This window comes from Colius striatus, chromosome 14 (assembly GCF_028858725.1).
Source record: "Colius striatus isolate bColStr4 chromosome 14, bColStr4.1.hap1, whole genome shotgun sequence".
Taxonomy (NCBI): domain Eukaryota; kingdom Metazoa; phylum Chordata; class Aves; order Coliiformes; family Coliidae; genus Colius; species Colius striatus.
Window position 1 is genome coordinate 18,086,346 of NC_084772.1, and position 25,970 is coordinate 18,112,315.

General features: G+C 39.0%; 1 protein-coding gene across 3 annotated transcripts in view; it reads left to right on the plus strand.

Annotated features, from left to right (window-relative positions):
• PLCG2 (phospholipase C gamma 2) overlaps window positions 1-25,970 on the plus strand; it is a 58,807-nt gene that overhangs the window by 10,482 nt on the left and 22,355 nt on the right. For all 3 annotated transcript variants that reach the window (XM_062007566.1, XM_062007565.1, XM_062007567.1), the window contains exons 2-17: window positions 763-1,003; window positions 7,945-8,085; window positions 10,490-10,583; window positions 12,657-12,704; window positions 16,083-16,167; window positions 16,900-16,983; window positions 18,410-18,453; window positions 19,607-19,679; window positions 20,647-20,748; window positions 20,923-21,041; window positions 21,776-21,861; window positions 22,663-22,783; window positions 23,152-23,320; window positions 24,378-24,482; window positions 24,696-24,785; window positions 25,760-25,938. In XM_062007566.1, the coding sequence (XP_061863550.1) occupies window positions 808-1,003; window positions 7,945-8,085; window positions 10,490-10,583; window positions 12,657-12,704; window positions 16,083-16,167; window positions 16,900-16,983; window positions 18,410-18,453; window positions 19,607-19,679; window positions 20,647-20,748; window positions 20,923-21,041; window positions 21,776-21,861; window positions 22,663-22,783; window positions 23,152-23,320; window positions 24,378-24,482; window positions 24,696-24,785; window positions 25,760-25,938 (1,736 nt within the window). In that variant the 5' untranslated portion in view covers window positions 763-807. The remainder of the gene's footprint in view (window positions 1-762; window positions 1,004-7,944; window positions 8,086-10,489; window positions 10,584-12,656; window positions 12,705-16,082; window positions 16,168-16,899; window positions 16,984-18,409; window positions 18,454-19,606; window positions 19,680-20,646; window positions 20,749-20,922; window positions 21,042-21,775; window positions 21,862-22,662; window positions 22,784-23,151; window positions 23,321-24,377; window positions 24,483-24,695; window positions 24,786-25,759; window positions 25,939-25,970) is intronic.

Here is a 25,970-nt window from a genome sequence, read left to right on the forward strand (position 1 = left end):
CGGGTTTTTTTCCTCATTTCTCATGTATTCCTTAGTTTTATTTAGGCTTGAATTCTTTCTTTTTTATGACCTTGGTATTATTTTCTTTGACATTTCAATGGTTTGCATTCTGTGTTTGGCTCTTTTGTTAATATTACTCAGGTATACTTACATTTGGTATTTCTTCCAGGTTTCCTTCTTGGTTTTTTTTGGTCTTCTTTTTTTAATGCTTTTTGTCTGTCTTAATGCTGAGACTTCAGAGATGTAAATCTGTATTTGTAGTAGTGGGAGTGTACATACAGTTGAAGATATGTATGCATAAAGCATATTGGCACTTAATGTGATTTTTATGTCCTTGGGCTAAACAGAGCTTGGCTTACTTTATTTTGATGTGAAACCACCATGCTTCTGTGTTGGAAGTTTGAAGAAGCAGTGAGTGGTGTGGTGCGGGTGGAAAAGAGGCATGGGTCTCGCTGAGAAGTTTAGATCACAATTCATTGCATGCAGTAGCTGCTCCACCCAGCTCTTCATTTTTGATAGATTTTGCAGCAATATGTCTGCCAAACTGTCACTGGTACCACCCTCTATGAACAATGGCCTTACTTTTTCAGGATAAAACAGCAAGGATGCTGTTAATGTTAGCCATGTATTCGAATGGGCATGAGTCTCTATTAGGTAGCTTTAACTTACACCAATTTGATTTTGAAAAGAAATAAAAATACTCTTTGAAAAATATTTAAAAGATTTATTTGTCTCTCTTTTCTTCCTTTTTCTTTCTTTCAGATCACTGAAAACCAGAAAAGTTTGATTTTTAAAAAGGAAAACAAAATGCCAAGAAAGAGTATGGACTATGGAGTGCTACCGGAGTATGAGAAAAGCCAGATCAAAAGGACCTTGGAGTTAGGAACTGTTATGACAATATTCAGTCTTAAGAAGGGCAGTCCAGAAAGGAGGACTATTCAAGTCATAATGGAAACCAGGCAGGTAGCGTGGAGCAAGACAGCCGACAAGATTGAAGGTTTCTGTGAGTATTTGCAAAGTGGATGTAACTGTCAAATATTGATTTAATGAGCCTTTGTTAACATAATGAAGTTTTTGGATGAAAAGAGTCTGGTAAATTGCAAAGAATATTCTGAATTGTTGCAGTGTAGGTGGACAATCTTCTGAAGCTTTTTATTTAGGTATCTGATGTTACTTAAATATGATTAATGTGCTTTTGCCCTAAGCCCCATTATCAAAGTTTAGATGTGATATGTTTAAATATGATGGTGCTTATGTTCTCTGGTTTGAGTTACTGAATGACAACTATTTTCTGTCATTAGGCGTCAAGATGTCTTATAAATTCAAGTGACTGGTAATTCTTTACCCTTTCTCTCTCCAAAAAGGAAAAAAAAGTCTATACACAAAGAAACAGAATTCAAATTTCTATTTCCTTGGGAAATTTGCTGGTTTGGGGTAGAAATCATTGTTTAGGACCATTATTGGAAAGTAACAATGACTTAAAATGCCTTAGAATAAAGCTGTGAGGTTTAAGAAATGGTTTTGAGATGTTTTCAAGGTTGACGCTGTCTCTTTAGTTAATCTCTGAACTGACTAAACCCACTAATTCTGACAAGGTCAGGAAGTAAAAGGGGAATGTAAAGCTACACAAGACTGCAGAAGGTGTGGCAGAAGAATAAAGTGAGACTAATCTTCAGTTCTTGCAGAAGACAGCTGATGATGTCAGCCAAACTCAGCAGAGATGGGGATTTCAGTAGAAACATTTGAATTGGGGCCTGAGAGAAGAAAAAAAGAGTTTGTGAATGCAAGAAAGAGGCTGAGGCATGATTAAGGAGAGCAAAAGAAATTGAAAAAGCCATAGATATGGAAAATAAAGCAGATGTTTTTTCCTGTAACATCTTATTGTTTTGAGGACTTGACTACATGTATAAGAATTCCAATGGGGAAAAAAGGCTACGTGGTGTTTTTTCAGTGCTACCCCGTACGCAGAGTGACTGTGACTGCCAGCAGTTACTCCAGTAATGCAGCAGACAGGACCTGTGCTCCTGATACTCTCCTTGTGAATGTCAGTGAGTACACTAATGTGAGAGAAATTAGAAAAGGGAATGGAGTTTGAGTTGTGGAATTTTGTGAGTGGGGTTTTTTTTGGTAAATAAGTAAGTTAAAAAGCATGAGTCTGTAAGGTTGCAAAGGCAGGCACTGAGAAGTTGCAGGACTCTTGGATCATCTTTGTGCAGCTTCTCTTCTTGCTCCTTACTTGCAAGTGTTAAATCTCTATTTGCCACTGTTTCCATTGGTTGCTGCCTCACTCCTTGTATGGACTGGACCTCCAGGTACTCTGGATCATAATCTTGCAGTGCTCCAGTTTCTCATGTGGAAAATGAGGGTAATTATCCCTTCCTGTACTGAGACGTGTGAATGCAAGTACATTACTGGTTCTGAAATGCTCAAATCCCCAAGTGAAGTGTGCCAAAAAAACTCCAGTCCTGAGATGAGATGAATAATTCAGTTATGAGAGCATGGCTTGAATATGCTTAGCAAATAAAGCCTGGGGTTATGCACAGAGCAATGAGTAAAACAAAATAGAAAATGACTGCTTAGTGGTTGAAGGAGCATTAGAGTCTACTGGCAAAAACTGTGTGATTGCATGTAGCTGAAGACTTATTGTAGCCATTTGCACAGAGAGGTTGAATTTGAAGCTCTAGAGGGTCCAGATTTTGGGATGAACTTTTCCAGTGCTTGACTACTTATTTTACCAAAGCTTCCTGGACATGGTGTGTGTTTGTGGCATCCATTAAATAGATTGCTTTATGCATAGATTTCTAATACTTTTAAAAGCAGGTGGATATTGTAGTTTGGCTCTTGAATCTGGATAATCCAGCAGGGTTGTCCTGGGTTTGGCCAGGATAGGTTAACTCTCCACGGTGGCACTTCGGCTCCGCCATGGGGCTGTGCGTTGGGCAGCCGGCAGGGAGCGGTTACACTGGACATTGCTCGTTTTTCTGTGTCCTTTGGCCATCATTGTAACTGCCTGCTCTTTGTGGTGTTCTATTACATTGTCCTTATCTCAACCTACAAAGTTCTAGAACTCTCTCTTGATTTTCCTCCCCATCCAGCTGAGTTGGGGAGCAGTGAGTAACTGGGTGGTTTGGTTATTGTTCAGCTAGGGCTAAATCACCACAGTCTTTTTGGTGCCCAATGTGAGGCTCGAAGGGTTGAGATAAGGACAGAGCTGACAAAGAGTGGGTTGAGATTTGATATACAGTTTTCTTATATTGACCATACAACTGATCACAATGCTCACTTGGCTGTTTACATGGTGGTTTTAGGTGAACTCTTACCTTCTCCATGTGTTCCCTGCGGTGCTGTTTATCACCTCAGGGAAAGTAAAGAAGATCAGAATTTTGCTGTACTGGGTTCTTTTGGTTTATGATATATTATCGGTTATGGGGCTTAGCTGGTATTTATATACAGCATTGTGGCCACTCCCATACCTTGGGCTTTTCCTTTCAGAATGTATCAGGGGAAAGTGGGTGATGGGGGAATGTGTTTTTCATCAAGTGATGCCCTAGTGCAAGTGGAACCTGGCATGACTTGGCTGTGGATTATATTTGGCTATTGACCATTGTATGTTCCTGGGTTTGCAGTTTAAGAACTACAGATCTTGATAACTATAGTGGAGCTAAACTAACTTTTACTTTACCAACACATGAGAGAAGGAAGCTTCAATTTCCTTGTACAGATGGAATAGATTTGCTTGTTTAATTTGTAATAGGCCTTTTTTTTTCAGAAGCTAATTTATGCATGCTAGCTACATGACTGTGAAGCTGTGACTTGCTAGCATGAGTTATTGCAATGTGTGACTCGGTGTGTTCCTTCGTTTTGTTTCTGCTGTGGATTTTTATTGTATGTTTGCCCTTTACAGCTATGTGTGAGTCTGCATGGTGGCCCTTAGCTTACACACACCCTGTGTGCTTCTCCCTACTTCAGATTGTCACAGACTATCCACACAAGGGATGTCCACACAAGGGTCACTTCTGCCTCCATGACAACTACTCTACTGCGCTGTTACTTTGCTAGGATATCAAATAGCCCAAGAGCAAGTGTACTGTCATAGCTGAGTGGTGAAGGGAACTACTGGACAGCACTGAAAGGCAGAGGGAAAGGAAGGAGTGGCCAAGAGTGAGACATGCTTGTAAGCACTCTGCTGAGACATGTCTGTTTGACTGTCACCTGGGATTTGCTGAGTGAGAGTACATTTTGGTACTGTCTAGTAAGACCTCACAAATTTCCTCCCATTGTGCTACATTAATTTATATGCATGTGAATAGATTAGGCCCCAAAGTCATTATAGTGTTCAAGCTTGTAGAGCAAGTAGGTGGCAAGGTGTAAATCTCCAGGAAGCTGATCCATAAGGGATATTTAATTCTTTATCATATGCAAAGTGCTTTAAGGACAATCATTAAGGGAAAGTTTGTAGTGACTGGGGTTTGGTTAGTCACTGGAAAATACATAAGTTTCTGCAGACTCTGCTATGAGTCCTTATGTTAAGTGATGATTCACAGCAAGGAGAATTTATACTCCAAGAAATCTGTGGTGCCTTCCTTGAACTAGCAAGTGGGTGTTTCCTTGTAATACAAGAACACATGTTTCAGCAATGATTCTGTTGAAAACATAAGACAATTTCTCTTTCTCTTTATTACCTAGGAATTATTTTTTTCATATGAAGAAGTAACCTCTGTAAAATGATTTAAACTATATTTTAATCCCTTAATCTTTGGTATGGAAAGATCACCTGTCTGTTTTGATGTTGCAAAATAACCAAGGAAAAAAAAATCTGATGACCATTTAGTTGTGCAAGCACACAACAAGAAGTAAGTTTAAATTGCTGGAGAGCCATGTTTAGGAAAAGGTCATATAGTACATCAGCTGTTAAAATGCTCTTTCTGTATATGGGCCAAGAGGTTAGGATATAGGTAAGGCTGAGTGAGGATAAATGTCAGATACATTGGAAAACGTAGAGTAACACCTAGGAGGCTATTTATGCATCATGTGGAGAGTGCTGGGTGACTGCAGGCCACCTGGGGAGACAGCAGAGTTTAGTGAGAGACTAGAGTTCATGCTCGCCACGTGTATGTCTCTTTTGCCCCACTAATTTTCTAGCTTGGCTTTTCTTTCAGTACTATAGAATAATACATCCTAGACACTGAAAAATGCCATTACAATCTATGCAGGTAGTTTCTAGTAATTTTCAGAAACTATAACATGCATTATATCTTTCTGTAAAAATCTAAAGTATAGTAATTTCTTTTTCAAAGACCAGTCAGAGAATCAATGATGTGCTTACCTATGTGCAACCTGTGCATACAGAAATCCTTCTGCCTGTATGTATATGCACATATATTTGCGCAGGAGAATGAGGTGGTAGGGTTGAAAGGTTGTAAAGAGCTGTACTGAGTGCATGTAACTGAGAGGAGACCTTGAGTAAGTTTGTGTTTGCTTCAGAGGTCAGTATGAGGTAAGAGCCACTTGAAATGACAACAGCAATGCAGGTTGTGAAATCTGTCCTGTTGCTGCTTATAGTTTATGCTTTAGGGAGTCTTTGTTGTATTGTGTTCATGTGTGTGGATTTCTAGGAGTCTGAAGTGAAAGATGTGCTTCACTTTGAAGTTGAAACTATTTTTCATCCAGGATTTGTTGGATGAAGAGGAAGCAGAAGAGGTGCCTGGGGTTGCCCTTGCCCATGATTAGAATGAGCGGTGCAGTGTGCAGTTCCACGCTGTTTATTGCAGCCAAGCCATCTGCTTCCCTCTCTATTTGGGTGCTTTCTGTCTCTGCGTCCTGATTCTTCTCTGCTGGTATTAATGTGAGTTGATGGGTTTAGACCACCTTTTTCAGATGGTGGTGTTTTGGGACGGATATTTGAATGCAACGCCTGGGATCTAGCGTTACGGCATCCTGGCGTGTATTAGAAGAGCTGTGGGCAATAGGTCAAGAGAGATCTTCTCCCCCTCTGCTGTGCCCTCATGAGACTGCATCTGAAATATTGTGTCCAGTTCTGGGCCCCTCAGTTCCAGAAGGACAGGGAGCTGCTGGAGAGAGTTCAGTGCAGGGACACAAAGATGATGGAGTGGAGCATCTCCTTTCTGATGAAAGGCTGAGGAAGCTGGGGCTCTTCAGCTTGCAGAAGAGGAGACTGAGAGATGACTTCATTAATGTTTACAAATACATGAAGGGTGGGTGTCAGGAGGATGGAGCCAGGCTGATCTCAATGATGTCCAGTGATAGGACAAGGGGCAACAGGTACAAGCTGAAACATAAGAGGTTCCAAAGAAAGATAAGGAAAAACTTCAGTGTGAGGTTGAGGGAGCACTGGAAGGGGCTGCCCAGATGGGTTGTGGAGTTGCCTTCTCTGGAGACATTCAAACCCACCTAAACAAGTTCCCGTGTGACCTACTCTAGGTTGTCCTGCTCTGGCAGAGGGTTTAGACTGGATGATTTTTCAAGGTCCCTTCCAACCCTTCAGATTCTGTGATCTACGTGGATGATCATTTGTGGTCATGTCATGAATTTAATTTAGAAGTGTGCATCTAAGTTTCAGGGCCTTGGCCATTCAGATCTGCATATCTTAGGAGATGTCTTCTTGGCTTGAGAAGGTGACTGAGATACAGAGGTTGAGATGTTAGAGGCTCTGTCTTGAAGATAATTGGGAAAAAATGTAATTAAGATTTTATTATCAGGATTTTATTGATGATCATCCTTCCTTGTCTCTCCCTCCTTTCCATGTTGGCATCATAGAAACCCAGCATTACACATGCCAAAGCTTTAACCAGTGTTTAGCTTCCCCTCTGTTAGTGGGAGAGTTGCTTTTTAATTATGTTACTAATTGCTTTCTGTTACTGATGAGATGCTCATTTAAAACAGGGAGTTTATATCACAGCATTCTTACAGGCGTGGACAGAAACCTTCAGCTGTTTTCCTTGGATCTTGCTAGGTCTGATAAACACATTTCAAGAGCAACGATGAAATGTTTTTCTTCACTCTTCCTGTAGCTTGTAAGTCAAGACTGTCCAGAAGTGGGAAGAGCTGTCTGGTCCACAGGCAGAACAAAACCACTTCCTCAGTTTTCTAATAAGTATCTTATCTTGAGAGTGCACATATTTCTATTTCAGTGCTGCCTCACTACTCTTACACAGGCCATGTAGCAAGGGTTTGATAAAAATGGAGTTGACTTGAGAAAATGTGTGCTGGTGCAGTGTTCCCATTCTGCTATGCACTAATACGTACCTGTGTTCTGTAGAAAGCAGCAAGTTGAAGGTGATACAACAGATTATGTTAAATGACAGAAATCTCTTTGGAGGTGACCATGAAAAAACTCATAACCATTTTAGTTATACTGGATTTCCTCTTTATGTTCCTACTTGAAATAGTATTCTTACATGTAGCAGTGACTAGACAAACCAACAAGGTTAGCTGACTGTCTAAGAATGCATAATTTTTGGGTATAAGTTAGAAGCTGTATCTTTTCTTTGTCTCTGAACAGTTGTCATGGCAATTGGAAATTTCTTACTTAGAGTAAATGCCATTTATGAAACCATGTCTTCATGTAAGCCGAAGGGCCTATGTATGTACACTTTGTCCACAGAGAATCGGTGACAGTGGAATGATAAAAATATGACAAGTTATTTTTCTTTTGATCCTTCTGTACTGTTGTCTGTTAGTCAATTATATATGGATTTGTGGACTGCAAGTTGCATTTCTTTCCCAATAAAGATAAGTTCATTTATATACATATTTTATATATATCCATATATTTAATATAATATATATATTTTTTTTATATAGCTCTTTTATCAAAGGACAAAGCTTTCTATAATATATAAGCTTTGAGTTGTTCATCTTATTGTTTCAGGCTCTGCTGGAACCTAAGTGCAGTTGTACTGACTGAATGTTGTTTCCTTTCAGTGGATCTGATGGAAATAAAAGAAATTCGCCCAGGAAAGAATTCGAAGGACTTTGAGCGTTGCAAAGCAAAGCAAAGAGAAGAACACTGCTTTACTATTTTCTATGGTACACAGTTTGTTCTCAACACCTTAAGTTTAGCAGGTGCGTTCTTCATTTCTTCTTTAAACTTACCAATTGAACAAATCAAATATGTTAATGGAACAATAGTGCAAAGAGCTGTGGTTTTGACTTCTGCAGTTTAGGAGTGCACCAGATATTTAAAACTTGGAAATAAACCTTTTATTTGGTCCTTCATGTCTGGGAACTGCTGCATTTGTGATTTTTTTGCCTTCAAATAGTGTATCGTGTGAGTGTAGTTTCTGATTTGCTCAGTCGTCTCTAGCAAGGTAGATTTTTCTGGTTAAATACCTACAATAAGGTTTTCAACACTGAAGAGCAGAGTTGACCTTGTCCTCTTTTAAAGTCAGCAAAGGATTTTTCTTCAATGTGGCCACAATGTTGCCCTGGCATTTTTTGTCTAGCCAAAAATAATTTGGAAACAATAGCCATAAAGAGTTAAGCTACAGCTGTGCCACAGAGACTTTCCTATCACTTATGAGCAATTTCATTGGGAAAGTGAAGTTCTAGTTTGGGTTATGTGTGTGCCTGCCACCTGATACCTCTTGTAAAGAAGTGTTAGGTGACCATAAATAAAATTGGAAGGTGATAAAGTAAAAATGGAGAGGTCCGTGTGAAACGGAGGGAAGTTGTATCCTGCATCTCTGGAAAGGGCTGGGACACTTGTTATTTCTGGTGAGTTTATCCACTTCACAAACTCAAAGATTTTGAAATGAAAAGGGATATAGAGTCTTACAGTGCAGGCTGAGTAGTTTCTAACAAGTGGATTTTACGAAGAGTTTTTCCTTCTGAAGAGTTGGTGATGGATCCTTGGTTTAGAATCATCTAGATGATATATTTAGAGTGATAGTTCTCTCTGTGCTGTGCAGGAACACATATGTCCATTTAAATCACTACATTCATTGCAAAGTCTTAATGGGAGGAAAAAAAGGAGTGCTTTAAGCATTTTAGTGATAACAGTAGCTTTTTAAAAATGGAATTAATTGCTTGTAGATTGCAGTACTAGAAGATTTTTTTTTGCAGTGTGCATTAGAAGTTAAGGGCTGCTTGTGACTAATCCTGTTACAGGCTTTTAACTTTGGATAAGTTTTACCGTTGTTGGCTAAAGTCTATGAAAATTCTGAATAAGTTGTTCTTAAGCTCAGCTGTGCCAGATACTTCAAATTAATTTCCTCCAACAACTCCCCCAACCCTCTTCTATGGCAGTTCTCAAAACCAGGCCTCTACCAGTACTTTGAAAACACTCAGTACCATGAGATATGTTGCCATAATGCTGAACTGCAAAACAATATAACTTTCAATAAAAGGGGAAATCCTTTTCCTTGTTCCAGTGCTTTGTGGAGGTTTCTTAGAAAAATATAAAATAATTGTTACTTAAAGGGAACAGTAACTGTTATAAAGGGCAGAATTGTCTTGGGAGAAGAATTGGTTTGGCAGTGGTGGTGGGTGTTCTTTCTGAAATTGTAAGTGATTGAAAAACATTTCCAAGGGGAGCTGAGGCTGGGCTGTAGCTTCATCCTTGGGGGATAAAGCATTGTTTGAATAAAATGTAATCTTCATCTTTTTGAAAACTTCTTTTACTTTGAAGGCAGTTAAAAGAACTTGCACAGATTACAGCTCCTGTGTGAAAATAATTTTTCTGAACTGGTTTAATTGAAGAATGCCTTCATGAAATTTCAGAAGCAGCCTGTTAAAGCAAATGGACTTTGCACAACTGAAGGCTCTAATGGTCACATCTCATCCAAAGCCCCCCAAACTGGTTTCAGCATAACTGGTTTACCTAGGGAAGGCTGTGTTCAGCACACAGTTCAACATCTTGCTTCTGTTGAGTTGAGTTTTGTGTATTACTCTCTTCCTGTTCCCCTTGCTTAAGTCTAGTCTGGAACAATTTTGTGTTTAGAGGTATGGTTAGGACAGACAGGAGATGGTTATGTCCATCAAAAGCCAGTACTTTACAGTTTTCATGTCAGTTGCTTGTGAATACAATGAATTAGTTTTGTGCTGTAACACTGAGTTCTGTTGTTCATGCACTTTTAAGTTGCTCTAGTTGTAGGCTCCTGGGATTTTGCCACTTTAGAGACAGTAGGTAAGAAAATGAATTTTGATTGTGTTACTACAAGAGTTCATCAGTAGCTTCATAGTTTTTCTGCTGAGATACTGAAACTTGCTTACCCTGATAAACAGACTTTTAGAGGATGTATTTTTTGACAGAGCTTCCAGAGTGAACCCTCCCACTCCCAAATTTATGCTGTTTTACATTAGTTTTATTATTAGCAACGTGAAGCTGTACAGGGAGATTCATCAAAGGGAAAGGTTAGTCAGCAGCTTTATATGCTAGGGTTTATCTAGGGTTTTTCATCACAAATTATATCTTGTTTTTTTGATGATTTTGGTTTGATGTTTCTCATAGCATATTATTTTTTTCCAGCTGACTCTAAAGATGATGCTGATAAATGGTTGTGTGGCTTGAATATCTTGTATCAAGAGGTCATGAGTGCTCCCACACCTGCAATCACAGAGAGGTATGTGGACACAACTTTCACTTTGTGAGGCTCGATGTTTCTTTGGAATCTAAAGTATAAAATCTGAAAGAAATCTTTAAGGTGCAACAAGTGGTACCTGCCAGTTACCTTAAGAACAACTACTCTCTTCTTAGTATGTGATACAGAAAGCTCATGTGGTAATTCTCCTTGTCTGTTTTGCTTTATATATGTTCTGGAATTGCGATCTGCTGCATCCACCAAAGTGGACTTGCAATTTACCTTGTTCTGTATACCAAAATCAAAATAAGGCAAAATAAACCAAAAATCCCTTAGGGAGATAACTAGAACATCTAGTTAAGTGTAAGTGTGAGCTGACATCTGGGAAAATGCAAACGTCTTATGCAATCACAGTAGGTTTACTTGAGAGAAGTCCATGTGCCCTGTGGCTCAATGATTGAGGTGAGCTGCTGCAGTTTCTCTTTTTATTGGACCCATTGCATTGTGTGGCAATATGATCAGCTGACTCTGAGAGCCAGGCTGGAAAGGAACATTTTTAACGATGGCTTTTTAGCAGCTAGCAATATTGTCGTGGTTTAACTCCAGGCAGCAGCTAAGCACCACACAGCTGCTCGCTCACTTCTCCCTCTCTAAGTGGAAACTGGAAAAATACACCTCAAAACTTGTGGGTTAAGGTGAGAACAGTTTACTAACAAAACTAAAATATAACAACAACAGCAATAATAATAGTAGTAGTATTGAAAAGGAATGTATGAAAAAGAGAGAATAAAACTCAAGGGAAAAACTAACAACCCAATCAAATGATACCCAATGCAATTGCTCACCCCCTGCTGACCCACACTGGAGCAGTGATTCCTGCCTCCTTGCCAACTCCCCCCAGCTTCAATACTGGGCATGACATCCTATGGCACAGAATAGCTGTTTGGCTAGTTTGAGTCAGCTGTCCTGGCCATACTCCCTCCCAGCTTCTTGCGCACCTCCTCGCTGGCAAAACGTGGGAAACTGAAAAGTCTTTTCCTTAGGATAAGCACTACTTAGCAACAGCTAAAACATCAGTGTGTGGTCAACGTTATTCTCACACTAAATCCAAAACAGCACTGTATCACCTACTAGGGAGAATATTAACTCTATCCCAGCTGAAATCAGGACATGTGATGGTGAAATTGCTACCTTAGTGCTTCTGTGTATGTTGCACGTGAAACTGTTCATGCTCAGAGTGCCAGTTTTGCTGACAAGCTTTTAACACCATCTCTGCACTTGATTGCTGTGATTCTGTGATTGCTTTTTGTTGCTGCTGACATTTTTGTCTATGTTCACTGCTCTTACCTGTTGTGAGGATATACTCTGTCCTCACTATCTGCCTGGTCAATTGTGGCTTTGACGTTCATTTTGTCTTTACCTACTTACTGTTCCAACTGAGGGGAAAGTACTCTTATCTATTCTTAGCTGTTGTATGGTGTTGCATTGAGCTGCTATACAAAGTGCTACTGTTTGTGCAGCAGAGTGATTTCTGGAGAGACTGAGGATAAGCTTAATAATGATATGTGATGTTTGTCTTTTAGATCAAAAATGTGTGTATTTACTATTAATGTGGCTGATAGTCTCTTACTGTGCACCTAAAAGTGACCTGTATTCTAATAAGGATTTTCTTTAAAATTCTTCTAAACCCTTCTCTCTCCCCTCTATTTTTTTATGCATCTAACAAGTCTTTGAGCCAGCAGCCTCAGCAGGCATAAATTATTCACTTAATGGAGTTACTCTAGTTTAGATTAACTGAAGTTTTATCTCTCTTTATCCACTTACATTATTACAGCTTCTTTTCTGTTCTACCCACCCTTCCCCTTCCTGTGTTGTTTATGTGGCTTTAATATGCAATGCTGAGAAACAAAAAAGTGTATATCTACAAATACAAATATAAAACTGCCTGAATCCTTAGATGCTGCAGGGAATATTTTTGGTTTATTGAAAGAGAAGTATCTTAGGACTTTCTAAAGTATTTCTATTGAGTTTTGTCTATGGATTTTGATATTTGATTGGCTGTATTTTCTTTGTAGCTCTCAGATTAAATCTTTTTTTCCCCCTCTTTTCCACAAGCTGGCTGAGAAAGCAGATCTATTCTGTTGATCAGACTAGAAGAAATAGGTAAGAAGCTCTCTCTTTGTTCAGTTTTGGTTTAGTGAACTTCTCTTGCAGATTCTAATATGGAATGAAAAGAAATAAAGATTTCTTTGTCAAGATGGTAAATATGAGACCCATGAGAATAGCATTTGTTCCTGCTTTGACAACTTGACTTTTACCTTTAGCTAAGCACAATGTGTTCGTAAACCTCGCTTGTGTTCATGTACATGGTATAACGAGGAAAGTAAATGATGAAAAAGATGGTTTTAGTCTGGCATTACTCAGAATCAGGGAGTCTTCCAGTCTTACTGTAGAGATCCAGCTCAGCTGTGCAGGTATGTTAGCTTGCTTGCTTTAGAGAGGTCTTTGCCCTTTCACAGCCAAGTTGGAGCTCAGCAGCTTGGACTACATAACTCCCTGTGAGCTTTCCTGTGCAGCTGTGTCATCAGTTCTTCTTTCATTGCTGAAGCATGTTTGCATTGGAGTGACTACATTAATGCAGACAGATCAGAACCAGCTTTTAAAAGCTTGTTTGGGCATTCATAACAATGAAGCTGTGTAAGCAGAGGTCAACATGGGCTACTAAAGATCCAGGGCAGATGTTTAAGTGATTAGCCTTCCCTTGTTCCAGTCCTGATGGTGGCTGAACGTGGCTAGTATGTGTGGTAGCTAGTTTGAAACTAGTCACAGCAGCAGTGTCAGATATATCCAGAGATAGACTTGTCCCAGCAATAACATGGATTCTTTACTGCAGGAGTCAGAGCTCTGAGGAGAACAGAATATTAGGAGGAACAGGAGGTAACAGAGATATCTGAGATTATTAGGAGAGAGGAGAAAGAGTGATACTAGGACTGAGTTGTAATGTGAAAGAGTTTTTTTAGCAGTGGCAAATAGAAGGTGCCCTTGAGGATAGGTATAGAAGGAAGCCAAGTTAATGATTTGGAATAAGGGCAAAATCCGTTTTTCTAGGTTTTTTTAGGTGGGTTTTCTTTGTTTTTTTCATTTGTTTTTTCCTTTAGCAATTGGCCTGACTTGTCCCTTTGCCACATATTCGAATACATCAAAGGCAAAGAGCTACCTCTGGCCTGGTGCCTCTTGTGTGAAATAAGTCCCGTGGTTGTAGCTCCCAGTGTGCTGTGTAGCTTCAGTTCGTTTTGAGTTTCAGTAGTTTGTTTCAGGTCTATGTGTGATGTGGGTTTGTAGCTTTTACACAGCAAAGGAGGCCTCTTTTTTTTTTTTTCAATAATGAATTCAGCAGCACAACTCTCCTTTAGAGTTGCCAGAAACCATGTAACACTAAGAATGTTAACCCTTCCTCCCTCATGTCTATTACTTGACTATGATTTTGCTCTTTGTCTGGAGCATGCATTTTATTCTAAGGAATAATTCAGTGTAGAAAAGTACATGTGTTTCCTCTCATTTAGGCCTTTTCCTAAAAGAAAAATAAAGTGTGATGTTTCATTGTGTGAAATTTCATTGCAGGAAATAACACCGTCCTGAAGACAGCCTGTAGCATTCTGCAGCTGCCTTCAGTGTGAGCTGAAATGCCATTCTAAACAGTGTTAAGCTGACCAAAGTGATGAAGGGAAAAGTAGCATCCTTCACTGGTTATTGGCTTATACTCTCTGATGTATTTTGAAAACCCAGCCTTGCAATGGGTGTTTGTTGGTGGGGATCACAAAGCAAATGCAAATGTTAGGATAAACAGTGTATGTCTGCTGAAGACCTTTTGTTTATTGCTATAGGATTGTTTCATCACTCCAAGGCAGTCTGGTTGGGATCAAGGAGACTAACACTGTGGAGAGGGCAGTTTTTCGTTCTCTTGATAGATGATTCATGCTTTTAGAAAAATTCAGGAAAGGAGTTTGGACTGAGATTCTTTGTGTTTAATGTTGCAGTTTCTAGGGAGGTTAATTGTCAAGGTTAGGCTTCCAGGCTAGTCCTGTTTCACATGTTGAGGTTTTTTTCCAGTGGTAATAAAGTCCCTGCTCTTTGTTTTGGCTTTCTCTTGTCTGGCCAGAGGAAATCACTGTGCTTGGTGTTTGGGGTACAAACAAAGTGCTTGTTCTTGCTCCTGAAAGTAGTGTTTTTTCCAGAGGTCTGGCGACAAGGCGGAAAGCCGGGAATTTCCTGAGTTCTAATCTGGCTTTGGCATGGGCTTTGGCTAAGTTCCTTCTTGCTTTGCCTCTTTCCCTCTTTACACAATGGAAGTGAGAGTATCTTCCAGGGTAGCTGCTTATATGGACACTGTAGAATAGAAGTGTTACTTTTGTCTAGATGCTAATTGGTTTTGATGCTTTCAAGTGATCTGTTCTGACCCTCTTTTTGTAGAGAGTTAGTGGGTTATGAGCTGTGCTATAGGTCAAGACAGAGTACCTTGGCCTTGTTTTCTTGGGTACTATTGGTATTGCATTAATGTTTTGTGAGCATCATCACTAGGACCCACAAATGTTGTGCTGTGTTCTTTTGACTCTTCTTGACTTTTGTTTTCTGTTATGGATCCCCTTACTCTTCCGCTCTAGCACTTGTTCCTGTGCCCTTCAAATGTTCCTCTGTGTTGGAACTGTGTCTTTCTCATTGAGGCCTTATCTACCTACCCCGAATAGCCAGTCTGACCTAGAACATGCAGCCTAATTTCTACTCTTTGCTATCCAAAGACAAGTTAAAGAGCAGGTGACTGAGATAGGGCTATGTGAAACTGCTGAATTGGTGTACCAGCTTGGTGCTGCTGAATGCTCTTTCCTTCTCCTTTACCATCTTTATATGCTGCTAGTCAAGCACTCCTGCCCTTTTTCTTATGTGGCTACGATGCTGATGACCTTATGAAGCCTGTGGAAAACTTGTTCTATCTCTCAGACACATATCTTTCTGCTGGCCTAGCAAGTGAAATCAGGCTGGCAGAAGGTCTGATGAGCATCACAGCTGGCCTATGAAAGTGGGGCCAGAGCAACAGAACAGAGTGGGACACTGTCATGGTTTAAACCCTGGTAGCAAGTAAGCACCACGCAGCCACTCACTCACTCCTGTCCCTCTCGTGGGGAATCAGCACAAAAAGTAAAACTCATGGGTTGAGATGAGAGCAGTTTAATAATGAAAAGGAAGTAAAATATACTGATAACAATAACTATGCAAGTCATCTAGATCTGATTAATTGATGATGGAGAGAAATGAGTGTCTCTAACACCCTTCTTTTCATCCTAATATGGATGCTCAAATTAACTGAAGTGCCTGTATCTCCCCACTAGCTAGAAAACATGCCTAGCTTGCTTACATGTAGGTGTTATGTTTATAGAATGTTTCAATAGTCATATCTTTGTATTAGTAGAAAATGTGTTGGTAGCTGACTAGATAATGCAGAACTGTGGAGTTTTTGCTATGTTTTTTTTTCTTTTTTTTTCCCAGCATCAGTCTTAGAGAGCTGAAAACCGTCCTTCCCCAAGTAAACTTCAAAGTAAACAGCATGAAATTCTTGAGGGACAAATTTGTGGTAATTACCTGATACCTTATATCTGTTTGTATTATCTGGTAGGTGTTATTTCTTTTCAGGATACTGCCTATATTTTTGCTTCTTACCATGTACAGTTAAATAAATTATATTGGTTAGTATCTCAGCTTGGCTTTGCCTATATCTAATGCTGTAAGAAAATATCAATGTTTCTTCTTTCTGTTGTACAGCGGAACAAAGCCAACAGTGGGTTTTGAGCTTTGGTGCAGGTGCATAGGAAACTCTTTTATGTTTGAGATTAAATTAATATATAAGAAAAGGTAATTTTTTTCAATATGATCAAGGAATAGCCTCTTTACTCCAGCTGATGCTAATATTAATAACTTACTGAAGTTGTTTCCAGTCCTACAGGAATTTATCCCCACCTTTTCCTGCTTTCCAATTCCCCACCCTTAAAGCATACGTTCTTGCCTCTGTTGCTCCAGCTAACAATGACTAAATGAGGCACTTCTTTGCTCTCAGTAACAGTGGAGATGAAGTCAGAATGCAAGGCCAAAGATGTGGGCTAGGACCACTGTGTCACAAACCAGTAATGTGTTTACTGGTTTGTATTCTTAAAAATAGACAAATTAAAAACATCCCAAGTGGTTAAAACAAATGAAGCTGGAGAGAATAGAACAGAATGCGTGAGAGGGTGGCAGCTGGAGTAAGAGTAATTTTCTTGCCGTGCAAATGCCATTCAGGGAATTCACTTTGTGCTGCTTTCTGTTGTAGGAAATAGGTGCTCACAAGGAAGAGCTTAGTTTTGAACAATTTCATTTGTTCTACAAGAAAATGATGTTTGAACAACAGAAATCGGTAAGCTTTTCCATGAGTAGGCTTCAAACTGTTCAACTACTTGATCAAAATGAAGAGTGAATGCTGGTTTATTTTTGTTTGTCTGTTACTAATTTTCTTTTAACAGAAAAGGGATATAGTACTGTACTTGATATGTAGATAAGTCACCATCAGCAGTTGGCTTAAGAAGATGAATAAGTCATGTTGCTTGCTGTGTGTTAGGAGCAGAGATATGCACAGATACAGTGGGGTTTCTAGGAAGAACTTGTGACTTTATTCAGGATGTAGAATGTCTTTTCATTAGGCTTGGCAGATCTTTTTACTGATAGGAGCAAGGTTTTTCCATACTTGTATTAACCATTCATTGCTCAGAACATTCTGTAAATCATGGGGATGTATCCTGAGCATCAAATAACAGCTGTTGTTCTCCTTGTCTCTCATGCTTGGAGATTACTGGTCTGACAGGCATCAGGCAGTCCTTGGGAGGACTTGGCATGAATGCAGTGGAGTTACATTTTAGCTAATTTATATGGGCAACTGCCTGACTGCTCTTTCCATGTGTTTGTTGTGGAGATTCATGGGCTGGTGGAAACTGCACAGAATTAGTGCCTTTGAAAGTTAGGAACCCTTTAAAACTGTGTGAAAACAGATCTTTTGAAATTACTTATATAAATGCCTTTGTTGACAACATGTGCTTACTGCTGATTCAACCTGTAGTTGCTAAAATAGAAACTTTGATAGTCAAAGCCAGTGATATTTCCTTTGGCAATAGAACTTTCTTGCGCTGTTTAAAAGTGATACTGAAATTACTGTGAAGTAATAAAGAATCTCCATTTACTGACAGGGTTTTACTTTTGGCCGTGAAAATCTAGTTAATTATCTTAAGCAGAAAGTTGAAGTGTAAAATACAGAATAAGGAGGATACCCGACTTCCTTAAACTCTTGTTACCACCCTTGATGAATTGCTTCAAAGCAGCTCCTCAGTTTGCTCACCAAGTGCTTTGGATCACTTGATAAGTTTCCTGCTATCTGAAACTATGTTGTGCCATGCTTGAAACAATTTAGGTTTTGTATTCACACGAATCAATGAGATGGAAGTCAAATAATTCCAGGTTTCCTGGGGTATCAAACAATAAAAGCTCCCCTGAAACTTGACTGATAGTGTGTAATAAAGTGCTTTATCAATAGCAGATTTTTTGACCAAGAATTATGTGTGTGTGTCACCCTGAAAGGGCTGAAGTGCAGTTGCCAGCCTTGGCAGCATGTTTTTTCTTCTGTGTTTAGTTCAAAACTTGTCTTGCCAAGTTGCATGCAGCCTCTGTAGAGCAGATATATATTTCCTCTTCCCAAACCAATGGATATTGTTAGTTGGAATTAGACAGAAAATTGCATGTTTATCTTTTCCCCCTTTTTATATGTTATTTTTCGGTGTTTTCTTTGTTTTAAGATTCTTGATGAATTCAAGAAGGATTCTTCTGTGTTCATTCTTGGGTGAGACTCTTGATTTGTATTATTTTTCCACTTTCCACATGACTGTAGTGCTGCAGGATTATTTTTTATTTATATCACTGTTCTGTAATTCTGATGCTTTAGTAAGTGAAATGAGACCTCTTCTTGCATTCAGAAAGGTGAACTTACTGTGGAAATAAATCATGAATGTAATTGATAAATGTGTTTTACTTTCTGACTACAAGAAAGACATGGACTTGAACAAGCAAAATTGCCCATCCTCTGATTTTTTTACTGAGCTGAACCTCAGTAAAGAAGGACTGAACCTGTCCTATGGAAGGACAATTTGATTAGAAATGTTGACTTCAGTCTGAGAGTGGTGTGGTGCATAGGCTTTGCCTAGACTTGGGTGGAATGCTGATACTAACCATTTCTGCATCTCTCACTTGGTGGACTTGAAATTTAAGATGTGTATAGCCTGAAAAAGGAGGTCACAGACATTACTAACATTTTAACTGTGAATTAAATCAGTTTATCTTGGTTTTGAATATTACACTAACGGATTAAAGAAGTTACTTTAAAGTTTACTCTGAGTGTACTGCCTGTTTCCTTAGCCCTTGGTCGTGTCATATGAATTATGCTATGTGAGACTGCTTAAAGGCACAGATTTGTCAAGGATGAGTAGGTTATAATACTTTATTGGTACCAGCATTTATGTCCTACAAAAGGGAAAGCAATTTTGTTCCTTTTCCTAGTGCAACTGCATCTTTGCTTCCTTTTTCAGGAGTATTGAATAATACACAGAGGGAGTTATTTGTGGAAGTGTGGCTGTGTGATCATTTAAAAGAACAGTGTCTCCACATGTCTCCAACTCAACAACACCCTTGTCAAGTCAATGTTACTCATATGCTACAAAGCAATGAGCACAGATTTGTTAGTTTTCCCAACGTGTCACTATCAAAAGTACGTCAGGAATCTCTGAGGCTTTATTTAAAGACTCAAAATACAGTAATGAGATATTACAATATTACAAGCCAATCTAAATTCCATTGAACTTATAAAGAAGTTACTTGGTGGTAGCAACACGTTTGTAATGTAAATCCAAGACACAAACCCATGTCATTTTCTGCTCTGACATCTGATGCTACTTGATCTCTTATTTCTTCAGTTTCACTTTCCTTTTCTTTTTTTAAAGAAATACTGACCGTCCAGATGCTTCAGCAGTTCATCTCCATGACTTTCAGAGATTCCTGCTACATGAGCAGCAGGTGGGAAGGTTGCAGAAATTCTGAGCTCTTTTTCTTGAAGTTGTCTCACAGAATCTTCTGCTCATTAAAAAGAAATGCGATGTGTCACCGGATATGGTTGATGTCAGCTGTGATACTAGGCTTGGAAAGATTTTTCCTTTGTTATCATTCATGTTCACAAGAACTATTATTTTTCATCTATATAAAGACTCTGGAGCTGCACCAGAGGACGAGAGGGAGGATATAGTAAATAAGGTTTTAACAGGCCTCCATTTAGTCCTGTAGATAAACAGACAAGACTAGAAACAAACACTGGATATATGTAAAAGATGGCAGCCTGGCCTAGGTACAGCTGTCACCATAGGTACATCTAGGGTAATGCCTTGGCCATGGCCTCCTTTTAGCAACTCTAGATAAAAAACTGAGCTTACTGCCTGTATTCAAATGAAGGGTAATATTCTATTGAAGGGAGCCAGTTCAGTGTCCAATACCAGCAGTCAGATAAGGATGGAGGCAGGGATCTACCATGGGGAAAAAAATTGCTACATGCTGCAAAGCTCCAGGTTTGCAAATATGATTAACACAAGACCTGCACCTCCTATATAAGCTTGCCACTTGCTTTTTCTACCTATTTCATTGTGTTAAAAGGATGTTCAGATAGCACTTAGATGATAGTGAAGGCACATCTTTCAAGGAGGCCAGCCTTTTTCTGTGTGTGTGCATGTGGATGTGTACGTATGTAGTGTGTATCTTGTGGGCCTCCAATCTATAGAAAAGTACGTAGATGATCTTCTTTCCCCCCCTTTAGACATAGTAGGGAAAACTCTTTAAGATATGTGGGTACTATAAAATATATTGGCAGTAAACAAGCTGGATGGCAGAGAGGTGTATCACAGCTGTAGGTCTCTGTTTGTTATTTGATTTTGTGTAGAACCACACCATTTCTAAAGAGTTTTTTCTCCTGTATTATAATTATTGCTATCTGAAGGAATCTTGGGCACAAGATCTCAATAAAGTCCGAGAACGAATGACAAAGTTTATTGATGACACTATGAGAGAAACTGCTGAACCCTTCCTCTTTGTTGATGAGGTAAGATAATGATACTTTCTAATAGTTCCTTGTGGACTTCTTGTCTTGCACTGTGGCTTCCGAGTTTGATAATTGGATGGCAGTTTCTCTGGGCTTGTCTTGCCACGTTGCTGAGTTTCTTTTGGTCTTGTATAGTAAAACCATTTAAATTCATTCTCTCTCTTTGTATTGTAGTTTCTCACTTACCTTTTTGCAAAAGAAAATAGTATTTGGGATGAGAAGTATGATTCAATAGATGCACAGGACATGAATAATCCTTTGTCCCACTACTGGATTTCTTCTTCTCATAACACGTAAGTTACCAAAAGCCCCACTATCTCTTCTGGTTCAAACAGACTTAGCACATGTTAGGAGAAAGTAATACTTGAAAATGATGCCAGAAATATACTGCTTGAATGTGTGAAACCTTCCTAAAGCATGATGTGAATGTAGCAAATACATTTTATGGGTCTCCTTTACCCCTTTTCTTGAGATCTTAGAGATTTTGTGATATAACCAAGCTCAGTTGCCAGAAAAACTAGTTCCTGAGTCTTGTTACAAAAATAAAGTCTTGATTTGAAACTGTTTTTGTCCTGAGCAGGAAAGGAAAGTTGCTATCCATGCTCCTCTTTGTTGTTTTCAGTTTATTTTACAGTCAGACCTTTGAAGACCTGGAATTTTTATTGCTACTGTTTTTTGACTTTTATGCTTAGCAATTTAGCTGCTAATTTCTGTAGGTTGTGCCTAAGGTATCCAACCCTTTTCCTTGACAGTCTGTGGTATGCAAGCTCTTTAGCCCAAGTACAAACCTATTTGATGATAAGTTTGAACTGTCTTCAAATGAAGGGGATTTGCTCATCTAGCATTGTAATGAAAAGAAATCTTGTAGTATCAAGTTCAGTAGAGTCCAGTTATTTCATCACAAATAAAAACCCATTTAACAAAAATCAACTTACATTCTCCAAGACAGGAGACAATATGTCACTGAGTGAGTGGGAAAGGGTTGAAATCAACTGTACTTGTCTTACAATTTCCTCTGACTTCTTAGGTATCTGACAGGAGATCAGCTTCGTAGTGAATCCTCCACAGAAGCTTACATCAGGTGCCTTAGAATGGGATGTCGATGTATTGAGTGTGAGTAAAGAGTCTGTGGAGTGCTTTGTAACGTACTGTCTGTATAAGTAGTTTCCCCGCTTTACCAAGAAAGAAAAAAGAACTGAAATCAAGAACTAGTTTGTTTTCTGAAGTTGAAGTTAGTCATATAAAAAACACTGATTCCCTAAATTGTTTTTCTTATGCTTCACTATTGCCTCTTTCACTTGCTTAGATTCTTGTTCCCCTGGAATTTTAAGAAAGTTTTCCTAAAGCCTCACTGTCCACTATAAATGCAATATTGGATCTGCTATATGAAAGCATAGGATTTGAACTGCAACTGCTTGTGTAGCACAGGTAGATAACGTATCTTCATTGTAATACAGACAAGCCCAAGGCATACAGATTTTTATAATCTGGTGCCATTTGTCAACTTGTTTGACATGCTTGTAAATCAGTTGGTATCTTTGTGCATTTGTTTTCCAGTAACTGTGTATATGTCTTCATTCCTGTGCTTGTGCACTGTGTTGGAAAGTTTGACTTTCACCAGTTATTTCATAAAGCTAGTTCCTACTGCCTAAATTCCATATTTCCAAGTTCCCACATGATAGTGACTTGGAAAAAATGTATATATATGTATATATTTTATTGGTATTGTTGTTACGTAAGTGAACTTAACTTGTATCTTTCACAGAGCCAATTCATCTAATAGAGTATTTTCTTAGAACATTAAAGTTCTATTTTTCAGAATGTGGAGTAATGAAGATTTGACTGTATTCTTTCTACTGGAGTTATTTAAGTAACTGATTGATATCTTCTCTTCCCACTGCTTATCTCTCCTAGTGGATTGCTGGGATGGTCCTGATGGGAAACCCATCATTTACCACGGATGGACACGGACAACAAAGATCAAATTTGATGATGTAGTACAGGCGATCAAAGATCATGCCTTTGTTGCATCTAAGTAAGCTTTGATTTGTTTTTCTGAAGTCAGTTTTCATATGCTTAGACCTTTCTCAACTTATTTCTCTGTAATCTAGAGCAAAAAGCAAAGTCCTGAGCAACCTGATCTAGAAACCTGGGAATTGGGCCTTCCCAAAAGAAGGGGTTTGGACTAGATGGCTTGTAGAAGGCCCCTCTGACCTTAACGATTCTGTGACTGCACCATCTGTTGTTCTTTGTTATGTGTCTATCTCCATTCCTTTTGTCTCCTTGTTTGCTTTCAATATTTCTGTTGATCTAGACGGGTAAGAGAGGGTGCTGTTTGCCTTACCTTGCCAGTTGTGGCAAAAAGAAATTGTCTTCACTCAACTTCCTTTTTCTCTATCAAAGATACCCAGTCATTCTGTCGATTGAAGAGCACTGTAGTGTGGAGCAGCAGCGACACATGGCCAAGGTGTTCAAGGAGGTATTTGGGGATCAGCTTTTAATGAAGCCTATTGAAGCCAGTGCAGATCAGCTACCATCACCAACCCAGCTGAAAGAAAAAATCATCATCAAGGTAGGCTTGCTTTGTGTGCTGGTAGATAAAGTAGGAAAACAAGAGCAGGAGCCAAAAAGACTATTTCTGGCTTCCCAGCCTAGCTGTTAGTTTCTGTTGTGACAGGTCTTCCAGCTCCTGAAATGCCACTACAAAACTTCAGCAAGGGTTCGCTGCTGCAGATGCTCATCACAGACTTCTTATGCAATGTAGCCTGCTTAAAAATGATAACAATGTGTTCTTGAATAGAAAGTTAGATTAGTGTTATTAACTTTCCTGAAAGATTACTATGAGTCTGCACAAGAGAATGTCCATAGCACTCTGTCCTGCCTTAAAGAGTCTTTAAATGGATCAGCACCTGCCAGTGTGCTACTTGTGTTATGTGGCTTTTGTTTGGAAGATGTTTTCAGTAAACAGAGGTAACTCCTATGTTAGAGGCCTGTGGGATGTTTCAGACAAGCCTGTCAAATTGAAATTTACCTACAGTAGGTTATGCAAAACTGAGTGTAGTTGAGAACTACTGGATATGAGATGAATAATCCCACAATTAACTGCAATTAAATATTTGATGTTCCCTGAGCCACCTTTTTTTGTGAGCACTCTCAAGAAAGTAGAACTTAGCCCCTCTTTAATAAAGGATTTCCCTTCTGTTCATTTTTCTTGAAGAAGAATGAATTCCACATTCATTTTAAACACCTTATCTTTTTTATTTGGTTTGGTTTTTGTTCCTTATGTCTTGCTCTCTGCAGAGGGATTCTTGTTTTATCTTCTTGGTATGTGTAATTTCATGTTTTCTGTCCTCTAAAGAATGGGGAGCTCTTATCAATTTAGTGTTTTCTTCACTGCTTGAATGATACCTCTACTACATTTTTAACCTTTATTATGAAATTTAAAGAAAGAAATCCAGCTCTGTTTCCTAAGGCCTTGTGGAACAGCTGTTGTTATGATAATGACAGAAGGAGTTTGTGCAATAGAGGCAAATATTTTGAGTAATACTGAGTGTGCTGAAATATTGCAGCCATTTTTTTATATATGATTCCATGTGACTGTGTGAATGTGATCTGTTGTTATTTTCAAGCACAAAAAGTTGGGGCCAAAGGGAGACATTGATGTGAACTTGGAAGACAAAAAAGAAGAAAAGACACAACAAGGAGAGCTTTACATGTGGGACACAATAGAACAGGTATCGGTTATGTGACATTTTCTACGGTTTGTTATTAGATTGTGTAATACAGAGAACTTACATGAATTGTCTCAATATTTGTGTAAATAATATTGTCACTTGAACAGATGTGAATTGGGGGAAAGAATGTACTTTGTTATACCTTGTTTTGAGATTGTGGTTAGTGAGTTTCCCTCTGTCTTGTTAATGGCTTTGATATCTCTTAACTTTTAGAAATGGACTCGGCACTACTGTGCTATTGCTGATGAAAAGCTTTCATTCAGTGATGATATAGAACAGAATGCTGATGAAGATTCCTCGAAGGTGATGGCTATGTTTTGTTGCTTAAGCATGTTCTTTTTATTCTCTCAGATTATTTCACTATCTACAGATGTGTATTTTTTATTCTGATGTGGAAATTGTAGAGGATCTGTGTCAGATAACAAGGGTATTTGGGGATCAATGCCAAGTGACTTCAGTTAGCTTGGGTTTTAAAAGAAAAGATTTCTCCCTTGGATAATTGAGAGCTTGCAAAGAAGAGGACAAAGACAATGAAATGTCATTTTGGTACTTAATTGCTGATGTGTGCACTGATGTGTGCCTTTATATGCCTTTGGCTAAGTATTATTACTGTTCACAAAGTAGACAGTAGGATGAACTAAGGTTTGTTGTGTTGTTAATACAGCACACCCCTTAATGCATGTTGTTCATTCCACATTTGCAAGGTGGTTTTCACAGGTGAGCATGTGTTACTTGGCTGCTGTGCACAGTAAGGCAGAAACGTGAGGCTCAGTAAGGGTTGCAATAGCAGTGATGTTCAGCATGGTTTCCTGTTCTGACCTTTTGTGTTTCCATACATGCTCTTGTTGCTAAGGCATATGTGTGTGGTTCAGAGATCAATCTGCACATGCAGAATGTTTAACCCACTCACCTGGGCATTAATGTCAATATAATGATCAAATGGGTAAGGGAGAACACAGATAAAGCCTGGAGAAAGCTCATTACAAACTCTGAACTAGCAGTTGGGTGTTTAGAAATTGGTGTTTGCTGTATTCTTTTACTTCCTGTTGATTAACATGTTTGAATGAGGCTGGGAGCTGATCACTGCTCCAAAGCAATGGCTTGACTGGGGACTAGAGTCAAGGTAGACTCTAAAGGACTATTGGCTCCTGAAAGAGAGCTCGGCGCTAGGAAAAGCTGAAGTCCTGCACTAGCGGATTGTTGTATCAGTAACAAGTGCTTTGGATCAAAATAATAAAGTAGAAATGCACTCTAACAATTCCTGTTTTCTGATCTAGGAGGTGAAACGTACTGAGCTGCATTTAAAAGAGAAATGGTTCCATGGGAAAATGAAAGAAGGGAGAACAACTGCTGAGAAACTGCTGCAGGAATATTGTGCTGAAGTGGGCGGCAAGGATGGGACATTCCTAGTTAGGGAAAGTGAGGCTTTCCCTAATGATTGCACCTTGTCATTCTGGTATGGTGATTGCTGTAAAAACTTTGGGAGTT